This window comes from Paramacrobiotus metropolitanus, unplaced genomic scaffold, assembly GCF_019649055.1.
Source record: "Paramacrobiotus metropolitanus isolate TYO unplaced genomic scaffold, Prichtersi_v1.0 Parri_scaffold0000053, whole genome shotgun sequence".
NCBI lineage: Eukaryota > Metazoa > Tardigrada > Eutardigrada > Parachela > Macrobiotidae > Paramacrobiotus > Paramacrobiotus metropolitanus.
Window position 1 is genome coordinate 774,893 of NW_026570273.1, and position 23,982 is coordinate 798,874.

At 46.0% G+C, this 23,982-nt stretch overlaps 3 protein-coding genes across 7 annotated transcripts in view; 1 reads left to right on the forward strand and 2 right to left on the reverse strand.

The window, feature by feature from the left end:
• The window catches only part of LOC129592498 (trace amine-associated receptor 13c-like), a 73,942-nt gene that overhangs the window by 6,666 nt on the left and 43,294 nt on the right, over positions 1-23,982 (reverse strand). The window lies entirely within an intron of this gene.
• LOC129592532 (uncharacterized) lies at positions 4,881-5,774 on the reverse strand. Its single transcript, XM_055488590.1, has one exon. The coding sequence runs from the start codon at positions 5,772-5,774 to the stop codon at positions 4,881-4,883; it is 894 nt and encodes a 297-aa protein (XP_055344565.1).
• LOC129592500 (C-mannosyltransferase dpy-19-like) lies at positions 16,427-23,619 on the forward strand. Of its 5 annotated transcripts, XR_008690984.1 has the most exons (6): positions 16,427-16,895; positions 17,301-17,444; positions 19,258-19,564; positions 22,024-22,136; positions 22,203-22,355; positions 23,379-23,619. XR_008690984.1 is itself a non-coding variant. In XM_055488552.1 (5 exons), exons 3-5 carry the CDS (start codon positions 18,484-18,486, stop codon positions 23,549-23,551), a joined length of 633 nt encoding a protein of 210 aa, XP_055344527.1. In that variant the 5' UTR covers positions 16,427-16,895; positions 17,301-17,444; positions 18,195-18,483; the 3' UTR covers positions 23,552-23,619. The 5 variants fall into 5 exon arrangements, 2 of the variants coding, with proteins under 2 accessions (XP_055344527.1, XP_055344528.1); XR_008690983.1 differs by lacking the exon at positions 22,024-22,136; XR_008690982.1 differs by lacking the exon at positions 22,024-22,136 and having other exon boundaries at positions 22,203-22,281.

Below are 23,982 nucleotides of genomic sequence, written 5' to 3' on the forward strand. Positions count from 1 at the left end.
AACGTCCACGCGAATCTGGCGAACCAAAGGCCTTGGGAATGTTTGCTTCACTTGCTGAATGGCATCCTCCACGGCGCGGCTAAGCATCGTAATCGCCTTGGAAATAGACCATACTGGGGCTCGCCATCCAGACATCTTCTTGATTTAGTGCAGATTGTGGATCGTTGCGACATCTAATGTCAATGAGCCGGTTAGATTTCGGATCGTCGAGTGCACCCCGGACGCTGTAGTTGCAGTAGCGATTCAAATGTTCCAACGGCTCCGGAATGGGCGTGAAGGTCACGGGGTAGTTGGTGGTAATGCAGCGTGCAGCGGCGCAGTGAAACATGAACAAAAAACACAGGATTTATATCGCACAAGATCTTGCTCCGTACCAGAGGAAACTCAACAGATATTTGATCGTTGTACCTGGTAACGATTGCGCATGCTAACTAGATTTGTACTTAAATGTGGAGTGAAATTGGTCTTGTCTGGTGTCTGTTTATTTGTATATGCGAGCAAGGAACTACACTGCACCCGGAAAAGCGAGATAGCATCTTGCCATCGGAAGTCTAATCGCATAAGTGCCGTAAAAAGTACATGAGCTGTCCGACTTCTGTGGTTGTTACGTTCTATCCAGGACATCTTTTCACTTATGCTCAAGTGATTCAATACGGCGTACCGAACATGTGCGAGTGCTGCTGTAAGATATTTGCGACACACTGATTACAGATTTTCGTAAAATCGTTTTATCAGTGAACTTGGGGGCCTAGGGGCTACCGTTCACAGCATGATAAAGAGCCAGAAATCAGGCGCCTGCTTTCGACGACGCTACAGATAGATTGTGCAGTTTTGAACAGCACGAGAAATGAGTCGCTCATCGGGGTTTTGCTTGTTTTTGTTTCCAATTGATAGGGCGTAAAGTGCAAAGGTCTTCGCACAGATCGAAGGCGGAAATGACTAAGAAGAGCGAAAACTTTCTGACAGATGCTTTGATTCAAATAAAACATAAGAGAGATTTTCTCGTTTTCTCGATAAGTGATTTCGTCCCTTTCCGCATTAAGCACCGCACGTAGGGGCAGTACTAGTAACTGATTAAATTATGATTTAGTTAACACCAGTGCGATAGGGTATCACTGCGCGCAATGCGGTGAAAAGAAATTAGTTTTCTACCGGACTCACTCACAGTGCTTCGTTTTCTACCTGACTCAAGCGTATGCAACTAGGAAACCAAGTAGCTTAATAAAGGCACTTATTACGATGCGCGCCTGTATGAACATGGTTTTTTGCTTGTAAACGTATCACTGCAGAAAGGTGATGTTATTGCATATATGCACCAGTTGGCGGAATTTTCAGCACCACATGCAAATTATAAAATATGATAGAAAAATTGTTCGAAGCGTTATCGAGAACACAACGACTTCGACAGTGTTTCGATTATATATGTGATCACTGATGACTGTTTGCAGTTAAAACTTCTATAAGCATGGAGTGCATTCGGGCTTCCGCTTTTAACATAACCGAGGAACATGACGTAATAATAAATGTGGAGTACAATGGTAATACTGTATATACTATTGAATAATTGCTGATATCGTGCTGAAGTTATGTTTTGCTAAACATATACTATTCTCGTCGATGTGTGATCTCATGGTCTTTAACAATATCGGCTAACGGCTGCACTAATACCAAAAATACAAAGTAAACTGGAATCGAGGAGACTTTCATCCGATCGAATACCATGGTTGTTGATGAGAGCCGCGTTTATGATCGATCTACCGTGAAAAAGAAAATCTAACGGTCTTTTGTTGAAGAAATTGTTGCCGAAACCGGCTTATTGTAACATTCGCAAAAACTAATCGTTGCTGCTAGCCTGTTAATCGACGATCAAAGTAATCGTTCGCTTGGGAAGCGGTTGTGCACAGCAAACCCACATTGGTCCTCAGGATCAACTATCCACATTTTTCGCACTGCTAGAAACCTGTAGAATTGGCTTTCAAGGTCCAGATTTCGTGTACTGAACAGTGGTAAAGAGGAACACAGTCTTCATTTTAATGGCCTCAGTTTGGTTAGACAGTTTTCTGAAATTTTTCATAAAGATTGGTAAGAAAGAAAGGGAAACGAATTTTCAACAAAGGCAAGAACGAAATTTTGAAGCGCTATAACTTATTAATCGCATTTTCTGCCGTATTACGGTACCATTAGGCTTACTGGATCATAACAATTCATGGAAAATATGTAAGCTGTTTTGCTGTGACGCAGGTTTAGACTAGGGCAATGAATATTGTGCGAAAACTATCACAAGTGCCAAATCTTAAAGCCATATTTCTGCACACACTATCAGACCGCACATTAGCCGCAGATGCAGTCGGGTGGTAAAATACGAGCAGCAGCTCGGCAGCTGCGGCTAATGTTACCGCAGAGTTGAGGCGCCATCTTCTGTATGCCTTTGATATTAAGGGTATTCGAAACTGAATAAGCGACATAGATTAGCCGCGAAAGTGCAACAGCGCGAAACGTGACAAATTTGAAGAGATAAGGAATCGATTCATAACTGGATCATTTTCACAATCACGCCATAAGCGTTACGCCCTCAAAACGCGCGAAAAGTCAAAATGAAAAAGCTACTCGCGAGTAGCTTTTCTAGGCGCGAAAGGCGCTTATTTCCTTTATCTGACAGAACACATCGATAAATTCAACAAGTTCTTCTCAACTTACATCAGTTCTTTGCGGCGTAGTATATACATATATTTATATGTATGTCCACCTTTCCGTACTCGTATTATCGTATTGATATTTAATTACGGGATTATAATTAATAATTAATTTGCAAAACACTCGCTTAATCATGTCATCGACTGCGGCGCCTTCTAAGAAGAAGCTGAAATCAGACAGAGCAAAGCCTGTAACCATCGCTCCATTGCCCAGTATCTCGACTGTTCCTTCTCCATCTGTGTCCACCATTCCATCTCCTGTTGCTACTACGGCGAAGCCACGCAAGCGAGCCACTCGGGACACTAGCCCACGCGGCTATAACACATGGAGTGAGAGCGAAGACAGAACCTTAGCTGACTGGCTTAGCGAGAAGGCAAACTACGACCGATGGAAATCTTCTGGGAAAAAGAAAGAGGGAGGAGAGAAGAAAATCCGTGTTGCTGCAGTCATTGGGGAGCACGTGGCAAAGGAATGCAACACCGAGCGAAGAACGGCTAAGCAAGTGAAGGACAAAATCGGAACCTGGGAAGATAAGTACAAGAAAGCAAGCGACTGGGTGAACAATAATGGAGCGGGACTTGTTGATGCCAACCTGGATCGCGAAGGCAGATTGAAACAGCAGACGATCGAAGGTACTTATATACAAAACAGTGTGTGTTATGCCTTCAATGATTTTTGGATGCTGTCATTTGCATTGCAATTAAAAAAACTTACAAAAAACAAATTTTAAAAAAATTTTAAAATTTAAATAGTCTTGATTTCACTGTATAAGAAGTTCTTGACAAATATTAAAAGGTTTCTTAATCTTGTAGACCAAAATGTGAAGTTCCAAATTTTAAATCTGCAATGGCAGATCGTTTTCTTTTACTGAGAAAATAGGAAATAAGCAAAAACCTAATTTTTGAAAAAACATGTTTTTTGCATTTTTTGGGACATAACATTATGTAACAAGTAGTATTATATGACATTATTATAGACTTGTACATGTTGACTTTGTGTCAGCTGTTCTCTTAACTTTTAGTTGCGGTGAAGAAAATGTTCAAGTACTTTTATGAACTGGATCCTGTTTTTGGCTGCCGCCCGGCCATTGAACCACCTTATATAAGCCAAACAGATGTTGAGCCGCAGGACGATGAACGAATGTTGCTTGGCGACTCCGGATTACCGGGTAACGATATATATCTCAACCTTTATTGAGTTCCGTTTGCTGTTATGCGGCAAAAAACCCCTATTACAAATTAGGGGAAAAGGCACGCATAACCTATTCTTTTTTCAAAGTTTTGTAAACAAAACTCGTGCAACGGAAGCAACAATAAGGTAAAAAGACCGCTTGCTCTCCTCTACTTTACACATGGATTTTTTTTTTTGGTATTTTAAAAAAGGAACATATAAAGAACAGATTACATCGAATAAAGAGTATGGAAAGGACAATCACAATACAAATTATGCGGGATATGTGGCAAACCACAGTGCAACACACACCAGATGAGTCTGCGGCATCACAGTCTTCAAAATCAACCGACCTGCGCGTGGCTGCTGAGGTGCAACAAGGCGATGAAGAGTTCAAGAGCTACAACGACATGCGGTTGGACGGCGACGTTCTGGATTCCGATTCTGACACCGATAAACCAAGCCGCTATACTAAAGAAATCAATGGGAAGACGTCGAAAACCAAAGTCAAGCCGGCTTCCAAGGCGCCGCTGTCATTTAGTGAGACTTTACTGCAACTGGACAGGACTCATGCCAGCCAGATAGAGAAACAGATGGAGCTTTCCCGTATGCGCATTGAACAGAAAGCTAAACTGGAGCAAGATAGGATAGATTTACAGCGGAAACAGTTGGGGGGAGATGACAAAGACCGAAAAATTAAGGAAACGGAACAAGAGCTGCGCCGGATGGAGCTTCGCATTAGAATGCGAGAATTAGGAATGGAATAAAGGGCTGTTTTAACGCCAGTTGGCAGGTCTGTATTTCCGGCACATGACCAGTCTTATTGTGCAACAATTTTCTTATCATCGTTGTTTTATGTACTCGTATAATTAGTTCTTATTATTGTTTATGTGTGTTGCTTTTATACTTGTACAATTACAGTTACAATGGTACATATTACAGTACTTTACAGCGTAACGCAAATAACAGCGGTGTTTTTATTTCTTCATACAAGTATTGATTTGCCACATTAAAAATTACTCAGCCATGCTTGTTAGTACAGCATTTTTAATTCGTTCTCTTTTTTGTGATCCTTCTTCCGCTAGAGGAACGATTTCATCCGCTTCGTTGCCGGGTTCATCAGATGCCCGTTTAGGTAGCTCACCCCATGTTGGATCATAAGGATCTCTTGTATCGATGCAAATGTTATGTAATACAGTACATGCACGGAACCACATAACTGCCCGAGCGTGATCAGCTTTGCATGCAATTAATACTCGTAGACCTTTTAAGCACTGAAACCGGTTTTTTAACATACCGATGCAATGTTCGACTTTAACTCTCAGACGGGAATGCTGCTTATTAAATCGCCGGTTGGCAATACTTCTTTCTTTTTCGCCTTTCCGGTATGGGGGCAAAACTGTGGTGCTTACAGCATAAGCGCTGTCGGCAAGTATATATTCATCCTTTTTGAAGTACTTTCCCGAATTACGCCAAAGCTCGGTATTCTTGTAAACGCGACTGTCATGAGTTGCACCCGTAAAACCACAACACGTATACGTAATCCGTTTGTTGTCATCGCATACTACCATTGCGGAAAGGGAGTAGCTCTTCTTTCTGCTGAAATAATCTTCTCCATTCAGTGCCGGCTTGACAGCCAGGACGATGTCAGTTCCGTCCACAAATCCAATGCAGCTTGGGAAATGGTGACTGGACTTAATCCGGTGTTTAATTTCCTTTTTTTCGGCTGATGTTGGCCACCGCACTACGTCTTTTTCGATAGAAATTAAAGCCAGTATTACTCGCCTTGTGCTTAAATCCACCGTTCCTTCTGATACGCCGAACTTTCGAGCAACACATCCCACAAAAGCAGCATTTCCGGATGAACCCAACCGGCATAAAGAAATGGCCAGTTGCTTTCGAACAGGCATTTGAGAGTAGTTAGATTTGTTTGTAAAAATTTTATGATTCGAAATCCGGTTAAGAATTTCTTCAAATGTTGTACGGGACATTCGCATTTCTTGCCGGAAACGATTATCGTCCAAATTAAAAAGTAGGTCGTCATAAAAAGCGTGGGATTTCGGGATAGAATGCCGCTCCACATATTTTACATGATCAAGATACAGCCGCAACATAATTGGTGATGTTAGGTCATCCAACAATCCACTACAGTAGTTTTCATCTTCAGATGAATCGGATTCACTGCTACTGCTTTCGACTTTCAGCTGATAATTTAAAATTTCCTGGGATTTTTTCCGCAATATGATGTGCTCAAGTAATGTGGCAGCTGACTGACGGAAACTGCGCCTTGGCATTTTAGCAAACTATAGTTTAATTATTTACGGAATAATAAATGCAATCGCAAGCGGTGTTCCGATAGTACTCGTAATAACCGCAATAATAATAACCGATAGTAATAACCGCAAGTAATTATTTACGTTATAAGTTAACAAGTAGATGTATGTAGACGGTATAGCACATGCTGCCACAATAAAATGATGTCCTACAGCAGTGCAAAAGCAAGAAAAGCTGTCGGGTTTAGCGCTCTCGAAGTAAGACGGCGTGAAGGAATGTGTGATGCATGATCAGTTTTTGTTTACTGGTTCATATTTTTATGCATCAACAATCACGTCCGCTGATAATCGCGGCGAAAATATTCAGCGTATTCAGTTTCGAATACCACCATTTATTTATTCATGTCATTAACGTGTCTTAAAAAAATTAAAATTCTTTTCACCTTATTCTGCAGATGATTGCTTACAAATGAAACCGGGATGATGTTTCCGGGAAACGAAAAGCGGATCGACTTTTTCAAAAGTGCTGCCGAGGTAACCAGCCTTTTTCAATAAAACGACGAAGGTTATTAAAGTTATTACGGAGCCGGTGATAACATTATGCTTATTGGCGGCAGCGCGTAGCCAGCGATTTGGGGATGACAATGCTGGTACTGCCACCATCCGTTCTCGATGACCTTTCAATTCAGCAACTGACATGTACGGCAACCGGCTTCGCCGGTGCCGCACATGCGAGTATATCAGCCGGGCTTGGCGGCCCCCGCTACTGGTACGACTGATAAACTCACATGTACGGCAACCGGCTTCGCCGGTGCCGCACATGCGAGTATATCAGCCGGGCTTGGCGGCCCCCGCTACTGGTACGACTGATAAACTCACATGTACGGCAACCGGCTTCGCCGGTGCCGCACATGCGAGTATATCAGCCGGGCTTGGCGGCCCCGCTACTGGTACGACTGATAAACTCACATGTACGGCAACCGGCTTCGCCGGTGCCGCACATGCGAGTATATCAGCCGGGCTTGGCGGCCCCGCTACTGGTACGACTGATAAACTCACATGTACGGCAACCGGCTTCGCCGGTGCCGCACATGCGAGTATATCAGCCGGGCTTGGCGGCCCCCGCTACTGGTACGACTGATAAACTCACATGTACGGCAACCGGCTTCGCCGGTGCCGCACATGCGAGTATATCAGCCGGGCTTGGCGGCCCCGCTACTGGTACGACTGATAAACTCACATGTACGGCAACCGGCTTCGCCGGTGCCGCACATGCGAGTATATCAGCCGGGCTTGGCGGCCCCCGCTACTGGTACGACTGATAAACTCACATGTACGGCAACCGGCTTCGCCGGTGCCGCACATGCGAGTATATCAGCCGGGCTTGGCGGCCCCCGCTACTGGTACGACTGATAAACTCACATGTACGGCAACCGGCTTCGCCGGTGCCGCACATGCGAGTATATCAGCCGGGCTTGGCGGCCCCCGCTACTGGTACGACTGATAAACTCACATGTACGGCAACCGGCTTCGCCGGTGCCGCACATGCGAGTATATCAGCCGGGCTTGGCGGCCCCGCTACTGGTACGACTGATAAACTCACATGTACGGCAACCGGCTTCGCCGGTGCCGCACATGCGAGTATATCAGCCGGGCTTGGCGGCCCCGCTACTGGTACGACTGATAAACTCACATGTACGGCAACCGGCTTCGCCGGTGCCGCACATGCGAGTATATCAGCCGGGCTTGGCGGCCCCCGCTACTGGTACGACTGATAAACTCACATGTACGGCAACCGGCTTCGCCGGTGCCGCACATGCGAGTATATCAGCCGGGCTTGGCGGCCCCCGCTACTGGTACGACTGATAAACTCACATGTACGGCAACCGGCTTCGCCGGTGCCGCACATGCGAGTATATCAGCCGGGCTTGGCGGCCCCCGCTACTGGTACGACTGATAAACTCACATGTACGGCAACCGGCTTCGCCGGTGCCGCACATGCGAGTATATCAGCCGGGCTTGGCGGCCCCGCTACTGGTACGACTGATAAACTCACATGTACGGCAACCGGCTTCGCCGGTGCCGCACATGCGAGTATATCAGCCGGGCTTGGCGGCCCCGCTACTGGTACGACTGATAAACTCACATGTACGGCAACCGGCTTCGCCGGTGCCGCACATGCGAGTATATCAGCCGGGCTTGGCGGCCCCCGCTACTGGTACGACTGATAAACTCACATGTACGGCAACCGGCTTCGCCGGTGCCGCACATGCGAGTATATCAGCCGGGCTTGGCGGCCCCGCTACTGGTACGACTGATAAACTCACATGTACGGCAACCGGCTTCGCCGGTGCCGCACATGCGAGTATATCAGCCGGGCTTGGCGGCCCCCGCTACTGGTACGACTGATAAACTCACATGTACGGCAACCGGCTTCGCCGGTGCCGCACATGCGAGCATATCAGCCGGGCTTGGCGGCCCCGCTACTGGTACGACTGATAAACTCACATGTACGGCAACCGGCTTCGCCGGTGCCGCACATGCGAGTATATCAGCCGGGCTTGGCGGCCCCCGCTACTGGTACGACTGATAAACTCACATGTACGGCAACCGGCTTCGCCGGTGCCGCACATGCGAGTATATCAGCCGGGCTTGGCGGCCCCCGCTACTGGTACGACTGATAAACTCACATGTACGGCAACCGGCTTCGCCGGTGCCGCACATGCGAGTATATCAGCCGGGCTTGGCGGCCCCCGCTACTGGTACGACTGATAAACTCACATGTACGGCAACCGGCTTCGCCGGTGCCGCACATGCGAGTATATCAGCCGGGCTTGGCGGCCCCCGCTACTGGTACGACTGATAAACTCACATGTACGGCAACCGGCTTCGCCGGTGCCGCACATGCGAGTATATCAGCCGGGCTTGGCGGCCCCCGCTACTGGTACGATCGATAAACTCACATGTACGGCAACCGGCTTCGCCGGTGCCGCACATGCGAGTATATCAGCCGGGCTTGGGCCCCCCGCTATGGTACGACGATAAACTCATGTACGGCAACCGGCTTCGCCGGTGCCGCACATGCGAGTATATCAGCCGGGCTTGGCGGCCCCGCTACTGGTACGACTGATAAACTCACATGTACGGCAACCGGCTTCGCCGGTGCCGCACATGCGAGTATATCAGCCGGGCTTGGCGGCCCCGCTACTGGTACGACTGATAAACTCATGTACGGCAACCGGCTTCGCCGGTGCCGCATGCGAGTATATCAGGCTTTGGCGGCCCCCGCTATTGTACGACTGATAACTCACATGTACGGCAACCGGCTTCGCCGGTGCCGCACATGCGAGTATATCAGCCGGGCTTGGCGGCCCCATACTGGTACGACTGATAAACTCACATGTACGGCAACCGGCTTCGCCGGTGCCGCACATGCGAGTATATCAGCCGGGCTTGGCGGCCCCGCTACTGGTACGACTGATAAACTCACATGTACGGCAACCGGCTTCGCCGGTGCCGCACATGCGAGTATATCAGCCGGGCTTGGCGGCCCCCGCTATTGGTACGACTGATAACTCACATGTGCGGCAACCGGCTTCGCCGGTGCCGCACATGCGAGTATATCAGCCGGGCTTGGCGGCCCCGCTATTGGTACGACTGATAAACTCACATGTACGGCAACCGGCTTCGCCGGTGCCGCACATGCGAGTATATCAGCCGGGCTTGGCGGCCCCCGCTGTTGGTACGACTGATAAACTCACATGTACGGCAACCGGCTTCGCCGGTGCCGCACATGCGAGTATATCAGCCGGGCTTGGCGGCCCCCGCTGTTGGTACGACTGATAAACTCACATGTACGGCAACCGGCTTCGCCGGTGCCGCACATGCGAGTATATCAGCCGGGCTTGGCGGCCCCCGCTACTGGTACGATCGATAAACTCACATACGGCAACCGGCTTCGCCGGTGCCGCACATGCGAGCATATCAGCCGGGCTTGGCCCCCTGCATTGTACGACTGATAACCACATGTACGGCAACCGGCTTCGCCGGTGCCGCACATGCGAGTATATCAGCCGGGCTTGGCGGCCCCCGCTGTTGGTACGACTGATAAATACATGTGCGGCAACCGGCTTCGCCGGTGCCGCACATGCGAGTATATCAGCCGGGCTTGGCGGCCCCCGCTACTGGTACGACTGATAAACTCACATGTACGGCAACCGGCTTCGCCGGTGCCGCACATGCGAGTATATCAGCCGGGCTTGGCGGCCCCGCTACTGGTACGACTGATAAACTCACATGTACGGCAACCGGCTTCGCCGGTGCCGCACATGCGAGTATATCAGCCGGGCTTGGCGGCCCCGCTACTGGTACGACTGATAAACTCACATGTACGGCAACCGGCTTCGCCGGTGCCGCACATGCGAGTATATCAGCCGGGCTTGGCGGCCCCCGCTACTGGCGGCGACTGATAAACTCACATGTACGGCAACCGGCTTCGCCGGTGCCGCACATGCGAGTATATCAGCCGGGCTTGGCGGCCCCGCTACTGGTACGACTGATAACTCACATGTGCGGCAACCGGCTTCGCCGGTGCCGCACATGCGAGCATATCAGCGGGCTTGGCGGCCCGCTATGGTATGACTGATAACCACATGTACGGCAACCGGCTTCGCCGGTGCCGCACATGCGAGTATATCAGCCGGGCTTGGCGGCCCCTGCTACTGGTACGTCGATAACCATGTACGGCAACCGGCTTCGCCGGTGCCGCACATGCGAGTATATCAGCCGGGCTTGGCGGCCCCGCTACTGGTACGACTGATAAACTCACATGTACGGCAACCGGCTTCGCCGGTGCCGCACATGCGAGTATATCAGCCGGGCTTGGCGGCCCCCGCTACTGGTACGACTGATAAACTCACATGTACGGCAACCGGCTTCGCCGGTGCCGCACATGCGAGTATATCAGCCGGGCTTGGCGGCCCCGCTACTGGTACGCTGATCGATAACATGTACGGCAACCGGCTTCGCCGGTGCCGCACATGCGAGCATATCAGCCGGGCTTGGCGGCCCCGCTACTGGTACGACTGATAAACTCACATGTACGGCAACCGGCTTCGCCGGTGCCGCACATGCGAGTATATCAGCCGGGCTTGGCGGCCCCGCTACGGTACGATGATAAACTCACATGTACGGCACCGGCTTCGCCGGTGCCGCACATGCGAGTATATCAGCCGGGCTTGGCGGCCCCGCTACTGGTACGACTGATAAACTCACATGTACGGCAACCGGCTTCGCCGGTGCCGCACATGCGAGCATCAGCCGGGCTGGCGGCCCCCGCTACTGGTACGACTGATAAACTCATGTACGGCAACCGGCTTCGCCGGTGCCGCACATGCGAGTATATCAGCCGGGCTTGGCGGCCCCGCTACTGGTACGACTGATAAACTCACATGTACGGCAACCGGCTTCGCCGGTGCCGCACATGCGAGTATATCAGCCGGGCTTGGCGGCCCCGCTACTGGTACGACTGATAAACTCACATGTACGGCAACCGGCTTCGCCGGTGCCGCACATGCGAGTATATCAGCCGGGCTTGGCGGCCCCCGCTACTGGTACGACTGATAAACTCACATGTACGGCAACCGGCTTCGCCGGTGCCGCACATGCGAGTATATCAGCCGGGCTTGGCGGCCCCCGCTACTGGTACGATGATAACCATGTACGGCAACCGGCTTCGCCGGTGCCGCACATGCGAGCATCAGCCGGGCTTGGCGGCCCCTCACATTGGTACGACGATAACTCACATGTACGGCAACCGGCTTCGCCGGTGCCGCACATGCGAGTATATCAGCCGGGCTTGGCGGCCCCGCTACTGGTACGACTGATAAACTCACATGTACGGCAACCGGCTTCGCCGGTGCCGCACATGCGAGTATATCAGCCGGGCTTGGCGGCCCCGCTACTGGTACGATTGATAAACTCACATGTACGGCAACCGGCTTCGCCGGTGCCGCACATGCGAGTATATCAGCCGGGCTTGGCGGCCCCGCTACTGGTACGACTGATAAACTCACATGTACGGCAACCGGCTTCGCCGGTGCCGCACATGCGAGTATATCAGCCGGGCTTGGCGGCCCCGCTACTGGTACGACTGATAAACTCACATGTACGGCAACCGGCTTCGCCGGTGCCGCACATGCGAGTATATCAGCCGGGCTTGGCGGCCCCGCTACTGGTACGACTGATAAACTCACATGTACGGCAACCGGCTTCGCCGGTGCCGCACATGCGAGTATATCAGCCGGGCTTGGCGGCCCCGCTACTGGTACGACTGATAAACTCACATGTACGGCAACCGGCTTCGCCGGTGCCGCACATGCGAGTATATCAGCCGGGCTTGGCGGCCCCCGCTACTGGTACGACTGATAAACTCACATGTACGGCAACCGGCTTCGCCGGTGCCGCACATGCGAGTATATCAGCCGGGCTTGGCGGCCCCCGCTACTGGTACGATTGATAAACTCACATGTACGGCAACCGGCTTCGCCGGTGCCGCACATGCGAGTATATCAGCCGGGCTTGGCGGCCCCGCTACTGGTACGACTGATAAACTCACATGTACGGCAACCGGCTTCGCCGGTGCCGCACATGCGAGTATATCAGCCGGGCTTGGCGGCCCCGCTACTGGTACGACTGATAAACTCACATGTACGGCAACCGGCTTCGCCGGTGCCGCACATGCGAGTATATCAGCCGGGCTTGGCGGCCCCGCTACTGGTACGACTGATAAACTCACATGTACGGCAACCGGCTTCGCCGGTGCCGCACATGCGAGTATATCAGCCGGGCTTGGCGGCCCCGCTACTGGTACGACTGATAAACTCACATGTACGGCAACCGGCTTCGCCGGTGCCGCACATGCGAGTATATCAGCCGGGCTTGGCGGCCCCTGCTACTGGTACGACTGATAAACTCACATGTACGGCAACCGGCTTCGCCGGTGCCGCACATGCGAGTATATCAGCCGGGCTTGGCGGCCCCGCTACTGGTACGACTGATAAACTCACATGTACGGCAACCGGCTTCGCCGGTGCCGCACATGCGAGTATATCAGCCGGGCTTGGCGGCCCCGCTACTGGTACGACTGATAAACTCACATGTACGGCAACCGGCTTCGCCGGTGCCGCACATGCGAGTATATCAGCCGGGCTTGGCGGCCCCGCTACTGGTACGACTGATAAACTCACATGTACGGCAACCGGCTTCGCCGGTGCCGCACATGCGAGTATATCAGCCGGGCTTGGCGGCCCCGCTACTGGTACGACTGATAAACTCACATGTACGGCAACCGGCTTCGCCGGTGCCGCACATGCGAGTATATCAGCCGGGCTTGGCGGCCCCGCTACTGGTACGACTGATAAACTCACATGTACGGCAACCGGCTTCGCCGGTGCCGCACATGCGAGTATATCAGCCGGGCTTGGCGGCCCCGCTACTGGTACGACTGATAAACTCACATGTACGGCAACCGGCTTCGCCGGTGCCGCACATGCGAGTATATCAGCCGGGCTTGGCGGCCCCGCTACTGGTACGACTGATAAACTCACATGTACGGCAACCGGCTTCGCCGGTGCCGCACATGCGAGTATATCAGCCGGGCTTGGCGGCCCCCGCTACTGGTACGACTGATAAACTCACATGTACGGCAACCGGCTTCGCCGGTGCCGCACATGCGAGTATATCAGCCGGGCTTGGCGGCCCCCGCTACTGGTACGACTGATAAACTCCTATGTACGGAAGGCTTTGCAGCGCGCTTCATTGAAGTACGAGTACTACTGCTTATTTACGCTACTTTATTTTCTACTGCGCCTACTGGGTACGGTCTACCGTATAATTCTACATTAACTACTGCCCTAGCCACTAACCTACGTTGAACGGCCCAGCCGTTAAGGAAAACGAAATTTTACTATTTGGCTCTTACCATTAACGCGGACACATGCGGTGTCATCGAAAAATAATACAAATCCTTAAAATCTGCAGCAATAAATCATTTTAAATTATTATCGCTTATTTATACAATGTACTTATTCATGAGCGATCAGTTACATACATTATCATGTGTAAATTCGTTAAATTAATACGATCTATGACTGAATCGATTTTTGCGTATTACGATTATGTACTATACTTTTCGTGGCAGTCCACGCAAAATAGGCTGCTTAAAGGGCACTTTTGCTTTACTATACCGATTTTGCTTTCGGCAATGAAAAAGCGATATACGTGCGAATAAATAAAGAATAAATAATTAGGTTTCATTGAAGCATTATTGTCCATGTTGCGCAAATTGAATATGTGCAGCATGGACCGGGGAATTATGCGCTAATTATTTAACCAGAAATATTATCCATAATATGTTCCGCTGATCGAGCATATGCGTTCCCTTTCAGAATTCAGCGGGAATATTTCAGCCCGTGGTTTTGGATGTTAATTGTGATGTTTTGCGGACTAAAACAATTGAATTTAAAGAAAGCTTTTACAGTTTGCTTGATGTTTTGCATTTTTAGATATTTCCTTTACTTATATAATTTACAGAATTATGTATATATTTGTTGTATAGGCAAGTGCTGCAACGCTTTTTTTGCGACTACAAAAATTTCAACGAAAATCGAAAAAATTAAATCAAAACAGCCACTGTGCTACGGCACAATGACACAACACCCATATCTTGCGAAATTTTAATTAAATTATTAATTATATTTGATTACTACCCTTCGCTTAATTCCAATTTGTAGCTCATTATTTTTTGAAAAACGTAATTTTGTTATTATTTTTGAAATATGCAATTCAACAATTATATGCGTTTTCATAAAATGTAAAATGCAACCAGCATTATCAAATATTCTGCAATCAGTGGCGGAATTAATCACTGTGGATCCATAAGTCGGCTTGCATTTTGAAGCTGCCAGACACTTCTAAATCGTCCAGGGAAAACTCAGGAAAAATCTCGAAAAGCATAGCGCAAGAAAAAATTTAAAAAAATTAAAATTCTCAAAATTTGCTTTGCTACTGACGACATAGTTCAGTCTCCATATTAAAAATTATCACATATCGCTGCACAATTTACCCCCGTAATCAGAACATATTAACACTGTGTGCCTATTTTCAGCAACAAACTTTCAGTTAATCCGTAAAACGAGCTCACTCTTAATAATTCCGAATGCGCCTCAGTTTACGACAGGCCTCAACAATTCAAAAAAAATCTCTGTTAAAATGCAGAACAAAAATTGCCACAGCAGTTAAACGACTCAAATTTTAAAAAAAAATAGAAATCAATGAATATTTAAATATAAGGCACTAGTTTACAATGTTTTTAATAAATTAAGTAATTTTATTTTCCATAATTACAGTTTGCACCGTGTAATAATATTTATCATTTTGAATTTTAATATTCAGTAAATGTCCAAGTTAAATCAAATTGCACCGGTGCTGCAATTTATTGTTTTATTCTCTGTTAGTACTGATTTTAATATTGGACTTACAGATACAGATACAAGTTGCAATTCGTGATTCTCGCCGAGAATGCAGACTGGCAGTGTGTCGTTTTGACGTCACTAACATACAGGGATTTTACGGTGCGCCAACAGGAGAACTACGCATTCGCTCTGTTTCTGTTCGCGTGCTGTCATATGGGCGGTGGTGTGATACCGTGGTAATAGCACTGTCGCTTAATTTAAGAATATTGTAAATATTTTTATCACACGTTTTTTCTCGTTTGAAGAGGATAGTTTTCTGTAAATTTTCATGTACCTGCCCAATTAACAAACATCATGGTTTGCAAAAACGCGCTGTTTAAAAAGTGCCGGGATAAGCACTTGTTGTTATGGGCCTACGATGACTTCCCGGCGCGCCTTAGGCGCACGGCTCCCAACCGCCACAGGGCGCCATCCGGGCGAGAATCGTCAATCAGTCAGAAATTATCCTCGCTGCTGTATTAAAAAAGTTCGATAACCGGGAAGGAAGAAAAGGAAATTAAATAGACGATGATTTGGGCACCGGGAAAAAGTACTCGTAACAGACTTACAGAGTAGTTCAAATAAAATAAAAATTTGTTCAAATAAAATAAAAATATAAATCAGTCAAAATAAAATAAATCAGAAATTATTAATTTATTTGGGGCGGTTCTGTAGAATGAGGTACAGTAAGTACAGATACTTAACGAATTTCGTCGGGTTACTTAGGACATAAACTCGCCACTTCACGCCACTTCTTCGCTCTTGATCATTAGGGCGTGTTTAATACTGTTTTAACTTTTAAATCATTATTTTGTGATTTGCCACTATTTTTCCCGTTCTCCATTTTCCAATTTATTCCGTATTGTTTTTTAGTTTCCGGATCTCTTCAGGTTTGTTGTTGATAAATTAAATGGACACGGGTCACACGGGCCAGATTGTCATCTGACATCCACGACATTCGCGCCCGCCGGACCAGCAAATGCTCGCTGCTGATGAAATCTCTGCACAGTCCGTTGCGCTCATCGCCGCGAGCCAAAACTGGACGATCCACGACGCGCTCACCTTCCACCGCGCGCAGCTCTCCCGCAGCTTCCCCGCGCTTTTTTCCGCCGGGTGGGCATTTTCGCGGGGGCCTGTGGCATCTTTTACATGTGGCATCTGTCCAGTTTGTTTGAAAATGATCGGCTCTTCTGTCTTTTCGCATTTATCGCAGCTGGAACGGGAAATGACATTCCGTACGGAACAAGTGAGGTTTTATATGGCGTATCTGGTGTTTGTCCTGTAGACGAAGTGACTGCTGCCGTACGTTGTACAGGGTTTGATAATAGCTACCGTGTTTAACTTTACGTGATCGCATTTTGTCTGCTGGTTTTCTCACTTTTCTGTTGCTTTTTAAATTTTCGAGGATTCTAACATTTCTGCTCAAACATTCTTAATTTAATATGGTTTAATGTTGTTTATTTGTCAGGAAAACGTTACTGGTAGTGGCTTGATGGGTATTTACGCCATCTGATCCTTTACTTGGTTAAATAATTTTGAAAAAACCTGATTTAATTCGTTCAGTCATTTTTTACAAATAATTTATAATTTATTTTTTTGTCTGGCCGGTTGTGAGCCTGGTAAACTGTGGCTAATTTTTCCCTGTTTTTAGGGACTGTATTATTAGTTTTACAAACGCATTGTGGAGGCGCCGAGCTTTTCCAACAGCGTGATGGAGATTATATGCACGACACCAGCACGGAATATCCCAACAAAGTCAACTTCATTAATCGCTGCATTCTTTATCCGGAAGAAGGTCTGTGCTCCTTGTTAATTTGCCGTGATTCAGATTCAATTATCGACAGTTTTCTTTACCGTTATGTAATGTCAACTAATGCGTCTTTTTTCGCCTCATTATTACCTTCGTTTTGACTCGTTTGTTTAAAACTTTAAATATAAACGCAAAAAGTGTGATATATTAGGTTTTCAAAGCTAGATTATTTTAAAATATTCCTGTTCTTAAGCACCTGAAAAATCTAATTGATATTTTTTGCTTAAAGTACAAATATTCTGATTGATACTGTTTTACAATTTTATCACTTCGGCGCGAGCCAGAACGTTACAGAGGAAATTATGAACCCGCGTATGCTACGATAACTTGCATTTAACCACTGTATGCAAAATTATTCAGTTGAAAACTGCAGGAAGTGTTTCAGAGCTGTTGAAGATACTTCCCGCAGCTTATGCTTGGCCAAATAAATTCAAAATATGTCCTGTTTTTATTAAAATGAAAAACTCTTGAGAATTGAGAAGTAAAAACTTCGTTGAAAAATGAGTGAAAAACTGAAAGCGTGTGTTACCATACTGGAATGCGCTGAATTGTGATAGGTTTTTCTGACTGGCATATCTAGCCAGTAAAGTCCTGTTTTTTTTTCAAAGGGAAAAATCTTTAAATTTGAAGATAAAAAAATTGAAATGAAAAATTAGTGTGAAAATGAAAAATTAGTGTGAAACATTATAAGAGCTTGATATTGATTATAAGAGCTTGAAAACACTATCGCGATAGGTTTTTCTGGCCGGCGTCTACCGCATCTACTCCACCGTCACCCGATGTCCTCGACATAACCACCGTGCCGTGTTTCCGCGTCAACCGCAGGGCCGGACACTCGTCGGCGACGGCCTGCACGGGTCTGGGAGATCTCTTTTACCTGTAATTACTGGGAGTGTTCGGTCTGAACGGTCTGCCGTTGGGCGTCCTCTTTTTGACCGGCTGGCTGCTCAGCGAGAGCGTCGGCGGCGGCGTCATCACACTGCACTGTGCTTCCTGTTCTACCACGGGGGAAGCCACGCGGGTCATGTGGACGCCGCCGCTGCGCGAGAGCTTCGGCTATCCCTTCTTCGTCATGGAGATGATGGCCGTGGCGTATCTGGTGAAGACGGGCTCTCGCAGCTGGCAAATGAACGCGCTGGTGGGCGTGACGTCGGGGCTGTTTATTCTGCAGTGGCAGGTGAATTTAATTGTAAGATGGTGTTTTTCATTTTTATGGTATTAGTATTTACTGATGTTTTTACTCGTACTTAATTTTTTTTTGGATTTTTGCCTGAGCACAAATTCGGCTCCTGGATGTTTTAGTATTTGAAAAATAATTTACTAGATTATTATAGATTTTCCTGTGGCATCTTGCTTTTTGTCATATTTCAAATTTTGGAAGACTAAAAAATGCTGGTAATTGTTTTGATTGAGAATTAAGCTACTCCAGCTTTGTCAGGAATGTAATATTAAGTACGGTTGTCGTGAATAATTTGATTAATAATTACTGCAATAATATTTTAGAATTCTGTATAAGTATTTCATTAAAGATTGCGTAATTATTCCTTAATTGGCCAATGTTACCGATAACTACAGAATTTGCTCCGTTTAAAAATTCGCATCTAATTGTTTTTTTCAAACTTGCTTTCTTTATTTCATAGTTGGCCATTTTCATCGGTGTATCAATTGTTTTAATTTAAAAATTCCCTTATTTTTTGAGACTTTCAGATTTGTAATATTTTTTTAATTGGCAATTTTGGCCGATATTTTGATTTTAGTCTGTTTAAAATTTCCGTTTAAACGTGAGTATTTTCCGCAGTTGGCTCCCTTTATCCCTTTCGCAGACCGGCGTCCTGCTCTTCCTCTTCACCGCCTGCTACCGGAAGTACGCCCTCCTGGAGTTCTTCTTCCTTTTGACGGAATTCTTTGCCGTCCGCAAGGTGCAGCTGGCCGAACGTTTCGGCTACATGACGTGCTGGCGGATGGCCGAGTTTATCGGGTGTGTGCTGCTGGTGCCGGTGTGGATGATGCGCATATCAGGCAGATTGTCCGGGCCGGATTCACCAGCTGGAAGAATTTCCATACCATGCTGTATATGTGCGCGCCGGAGTTTGATTTTATTGGAGGTATAGTTGCTACATTCGTTGCGGGATTTCCGATTAATTTGGCACACGTGGAAAATAACAATTACAATTTTTATTACACTAATTATTATTAATGATTAAAATTATTTAGTTATGATTTATTAGTTTTAAATATTAATAAATATTAATATTGAATGTTGTGGAAATCTGGTTAGTTCAAAATAATATTGATATAAATTTAGAGAAATTAATGTGGTGATGGTGTATCTCAAATGGGGCGCGATACTGAGATTCGGGTTGAACTTGGTTTCATCCTTTCAGACATTTGGCAATAGCCCTTGTAGTTTTTGTTAATATTATGAGATTACGAAGTTTGTAATAATAAAATGATGGCGTTATTTCCTTCCTTTTATCGTCAGTCGTAACTGGTTAACTTGTTTCTCACTTATGATACTGAGGTTGTAGTGCAGTGGCTATAAGTTTGAGCGCTCTGTCGTGCATCCGCATGCAATTATATATATATGGAACGTTTCGTACCAAAGAAAAAAACTGGAACGTTTTTTTCGTTCTTGTAGTCACTGTAGTCATCCGTAGACAACCTGTAGACTCCCTGTAGACAACCTGTATACATCCTAAGAAAACCTAAGAAACCAGGTGACTACAGTATGTCTACAGTGGTGTCTACGGGCTGTCTACAGGTGACTACCGGTGTATACAGGCAGAGTATCGAGCTGATGCTAAGAAGGGCTCCCTGTATACAGCGGTAGACATCTGTAGACATCCTGTAGATATCCTGTAGATATCCTGTGGACAGCCTGTAGACAACCTGTATACATCCTAAGAAAACCTAAGAAACCAGCTGACTACAGTATGTCTACCTGGGTGTTTACGGGCTGTCTACAGTGCGTCTACAGATGTATACAGCAGAACATCCAGCTGAACCTACGAAAGCCTGCCTGTATACACCGGTAGACATCTGTAGACAACCGGTAGACACCCTGCAAACAACCTGTAGACACCCTGTAAACATCCAAAAAAGCCTAAGAAACCAGGTGACTACAGTGTCTACAGTGGTGTCTACGGGCTGTCTACAGATGACTACCGGTGTATACAGGCAGAGTATCGAGCTGAACCTAAGAAAGGGTGCCTGTATTCAGCGGTAGACATCCGTAGACAACCTGTAGACACCGTTGTAGACACGCGGTATACATCCTAAGAACCAGGTGACTACCGATAGGTCTACAGAGTGTCTACAGCATGTATACAGATGTCTACTGTGACTACAAGGTGCGAAAAAACGATTCACTTTTTTTCCTTGGTACGAAACGTTCCACAGGTGAATTATACGTAACGTTATTGAATACGTACTCCAAAAATTTAAGCCAAAAAATTTCTTCTTGACTTTTTCGTCCGAGTTTAGACGGTGTAGTGAGGCTGTCCCTCTGTTTACTTGAAATACGAGTATGTTGATTGTTTAATTTTATTTCCGGTTTATTCGTAATTCGAAACGGGGATCGTCATTTTCATTCTAACGTTTTTACAGTTTAAAATTAATTGTAATTCGTTCGTGTGCCATATTGAATTCTGCTATCCCGTTTAGGTTTTACGAACAGTTGACCCCTGAATAGTTTTCGCTGTAGTTTTTCGTGGGTATGAGCTGAACCTGTTTTTAATACTTCTCCGTGGTGATCTGGTATATTCTAACGTATTGATTTTCAGACTTTGTGGCCATAAATTCATAGCATTTTACAGTCGGCTTTTTGAAATTATAAAAATCTGTATCCGCTTTTTTAGGCTAGCGTAAGCTTCACGCGGAATACGAGCTTTCTCTTGTCTTAATTTAATTCGGTCACTGCATATTAAAAGGATTTATTTATAAGTCTGACAAATTTATACCCAAATAAAAATGTATTGAATAAAAATGAATAAAAAAGTTTTATAAAAAAATTGAAATTATAAAAAATTAAAATTTATACAAGTTGACATTAGAAAATTCACAATTAAACTGACGTGGATTTCACGATAGGAAAGTAAGATTACGTTCGCTTGGTATTCAGCTTCACTCGTAAGTCGTAAGCCTGCAATGTGCATTCTTTCACTGATGCAGTTCAGCACTAACACGTGTAGAGCAGTGGCATTTTTGTAAGCGGCCTGTGGTGTTATGCGGCTCTCGGCTTTCCTGTCTGTGGCAGATAATATGTTGATATAATTGTGTAAAGCATAACTTTTTAATTAGCCGAATTGTCTGCAGAGAGTAGTACTAATTAATGTTACTGGTACTGGTAGTAAAAATGGTACTGTTACCGGTAGTGGTACTACCAGTAACAGTACCATTTTTATCCTACCAAATTTACCAAGTAACGGTATGAACTACCAAATTTTGTCCCCTTTGCGTAAATGTGGTGAAATGCTTAGAAAATATATTTTTGCTTGGGTTTATTGTTTAAAATAAATTTGTTTTTGCTTTATGATTGTTGTTATGTTTATTTCTGCTACGGCAGATGCCATGTTTGCCGACCCGATGGCCACACCATAGCCAACCTGAGCACCGGACGTCCGATTGTCAACCATACGCATTACGAGAATGCGTAGATACAGTCAGCGATTTTGAATAGTAATTTAATCTAATTCCAAATTTCTTGTATAATTTGATCAGGTTTTATTATGGCTATGTTTTCAGGGAGAAAACGTTGAGCGTGTATTAGATGTACAGCCGGAAATCCCCGCGGCAAGTCCACCGTATCTATCGGCAGTTGGGCGTGAGTTATGTCGTCTTTGAGAATTTCTACTGCTGGCGCAGACACAAGAAGGTTTTCCTGCAGGATTGATGAGTGTACGAGAGTATGATGAATCGTAGAGCCGTGGCTGTGCGCGTACATCTAACTTGTAAACGTAGTGGTTTTCATGTACACCATTGTACGACAGTACCAGTACAATTATAATAAGCACGTTCTGCTGAACAAAGTAATTTTAAAATACTCACATCATGGAATTTTTTCACGGTTATTATTTGTACCATATTTTATTTCCGTATTTGTACAGTATAAAATACCTATAATTGCCTATAAATGTGCAGTCGTTGTAATTGCCCATATACTCGTACTGTATTATAGTAAAATATACTTGTACAGTACTTCCAGTTGTATGTTAAGTTTCATGTGATGTTCCTAAATTTCTATCGTGCCGAAAACTGATTTTCGCTTGAGTTTTTCGTCAGCCTTTTTTTACCAGATTTCTCCTCTTAGCGCTCACACATTATTTGGCATTTATTCTTGATCAAAGCGATTAAAAGTACACCACAGTATCGAAACGATTTATATCGAATATAGAACTAATCTAAACCCTAGATAAACATCAAAATTAAATTTGGAAAGCGGATAAAAGGTTCAAAGTCGTTTAATTTAAATGAATAAAATCACAACAAAATGATAATGGGGAAGAAATTTAAATTTGATTAAGAAAATTAAATCGGATGGTATCACCAGTACATGTATGATATATCGTAGAGTAACTGGAGTTGTGGCTAAGTGCGTTTAACAGAGTGATGTTTGATTTTTTTCCGAGTGATACTGTAGCATGCGAAACCGCGGTAATCATGGAAAATTATGATTGAATTTATATCGGCAACCAATTTAAATTAAACTGAGAAAATTAAAGCGGATTTGTTTCGAGCGATATATTACGCGAAAGCGCTGGATTATTCTAATTAAATGCCAATTACAGAGTACAGTATGTATTCACTAAAAAAAGTGTGGATGTATATATTCGAAATGAATTCTAGAAAATTGGTAACTGATTTTTTAGTGAAGGATGTCGTACGAGAAATCATTGCGACATTAATTGATCATGTTTGTAGAGCGGGCTGCGCGGTGCCGGAGACGTAGGATGTGGAGGCGCCGGCGCGCCGACTACGAAGCGTGCTGCTGGCGGGTGGCCTCCGATCCTTATCCCTTACGCGGATGCACGGGAACGACGTCTACGAGATCCTCTAAGTGTGAAGAACGCCCGCACTGTGAATGGATGCCCTAGTCTCTTAACTCCGTTGATCGCGGAATGTGTTTTTTTATAATGAATTTTCTTGCCGGTTTTTTGCAGCGTGCGTGCAAAAAATCTGTGTGTGTGTGATCTGTGTTTCGTAATAAAGTTCTTGCCACAGATTTTCGTTGTGAGTCTGTGACCAGAATATTGTATGATACGTGTAGATTTTTTCTGATCGGTTCTTTTTTTGGACCCACAGAAGGTTTTTGTAATATTTCTGGGCGATATGCCGGGCCACCGGAAAGCTTTCGGTGTTCATCGGTTTTTGAGAGGGCTTGTACAATACATGCATGTAGCAGAGCAGTTTTACGAAAACACTGTGTTTGTTCTGATTTTAGAATAATAGTAATCAAATTTAATAATTTAACGACATAAACTGGCATTACGGAATTATTTTTATTGTTCTCTGAACAAGGTAGATC

What these genes read in the sequence shown, in the direction of transcription:
- LOC129592532 (XM_055488590.1), bottom strand. Translation starts at nt 5,774, where the DNA reads ATGCCTGTTCGAAAGCAACTGGCCATTTCTTTATGCCGGTTGGGTTCA.
- LOC129592500 (XM_055488552.1), top strand. Translation starts at nt 18,484, where the DNA reads ATGTGGACGCCGCCGCTGCGCGAGAGCTTCGGCTATCCCTTCTTCGTC. An exon ending in TGTTTATTCTGCAGTGGCAG is followed by an intron (nt 18,637 to 19,257) that starts GTGAATTTAATT and finishes TATTTTCCGCAG; the next exon opens with TTGGCTCCCTTTATCCCTTT. An exon ending in GGAGTTTGATTTTATTGGAG is followed by an intron (nt 19,565 to 23,378) that starts GTATAGTTGCTA and finishes TCATGTTTGTAG; the next exon opens with AGCGGGCTGCGCGGTGCCGG.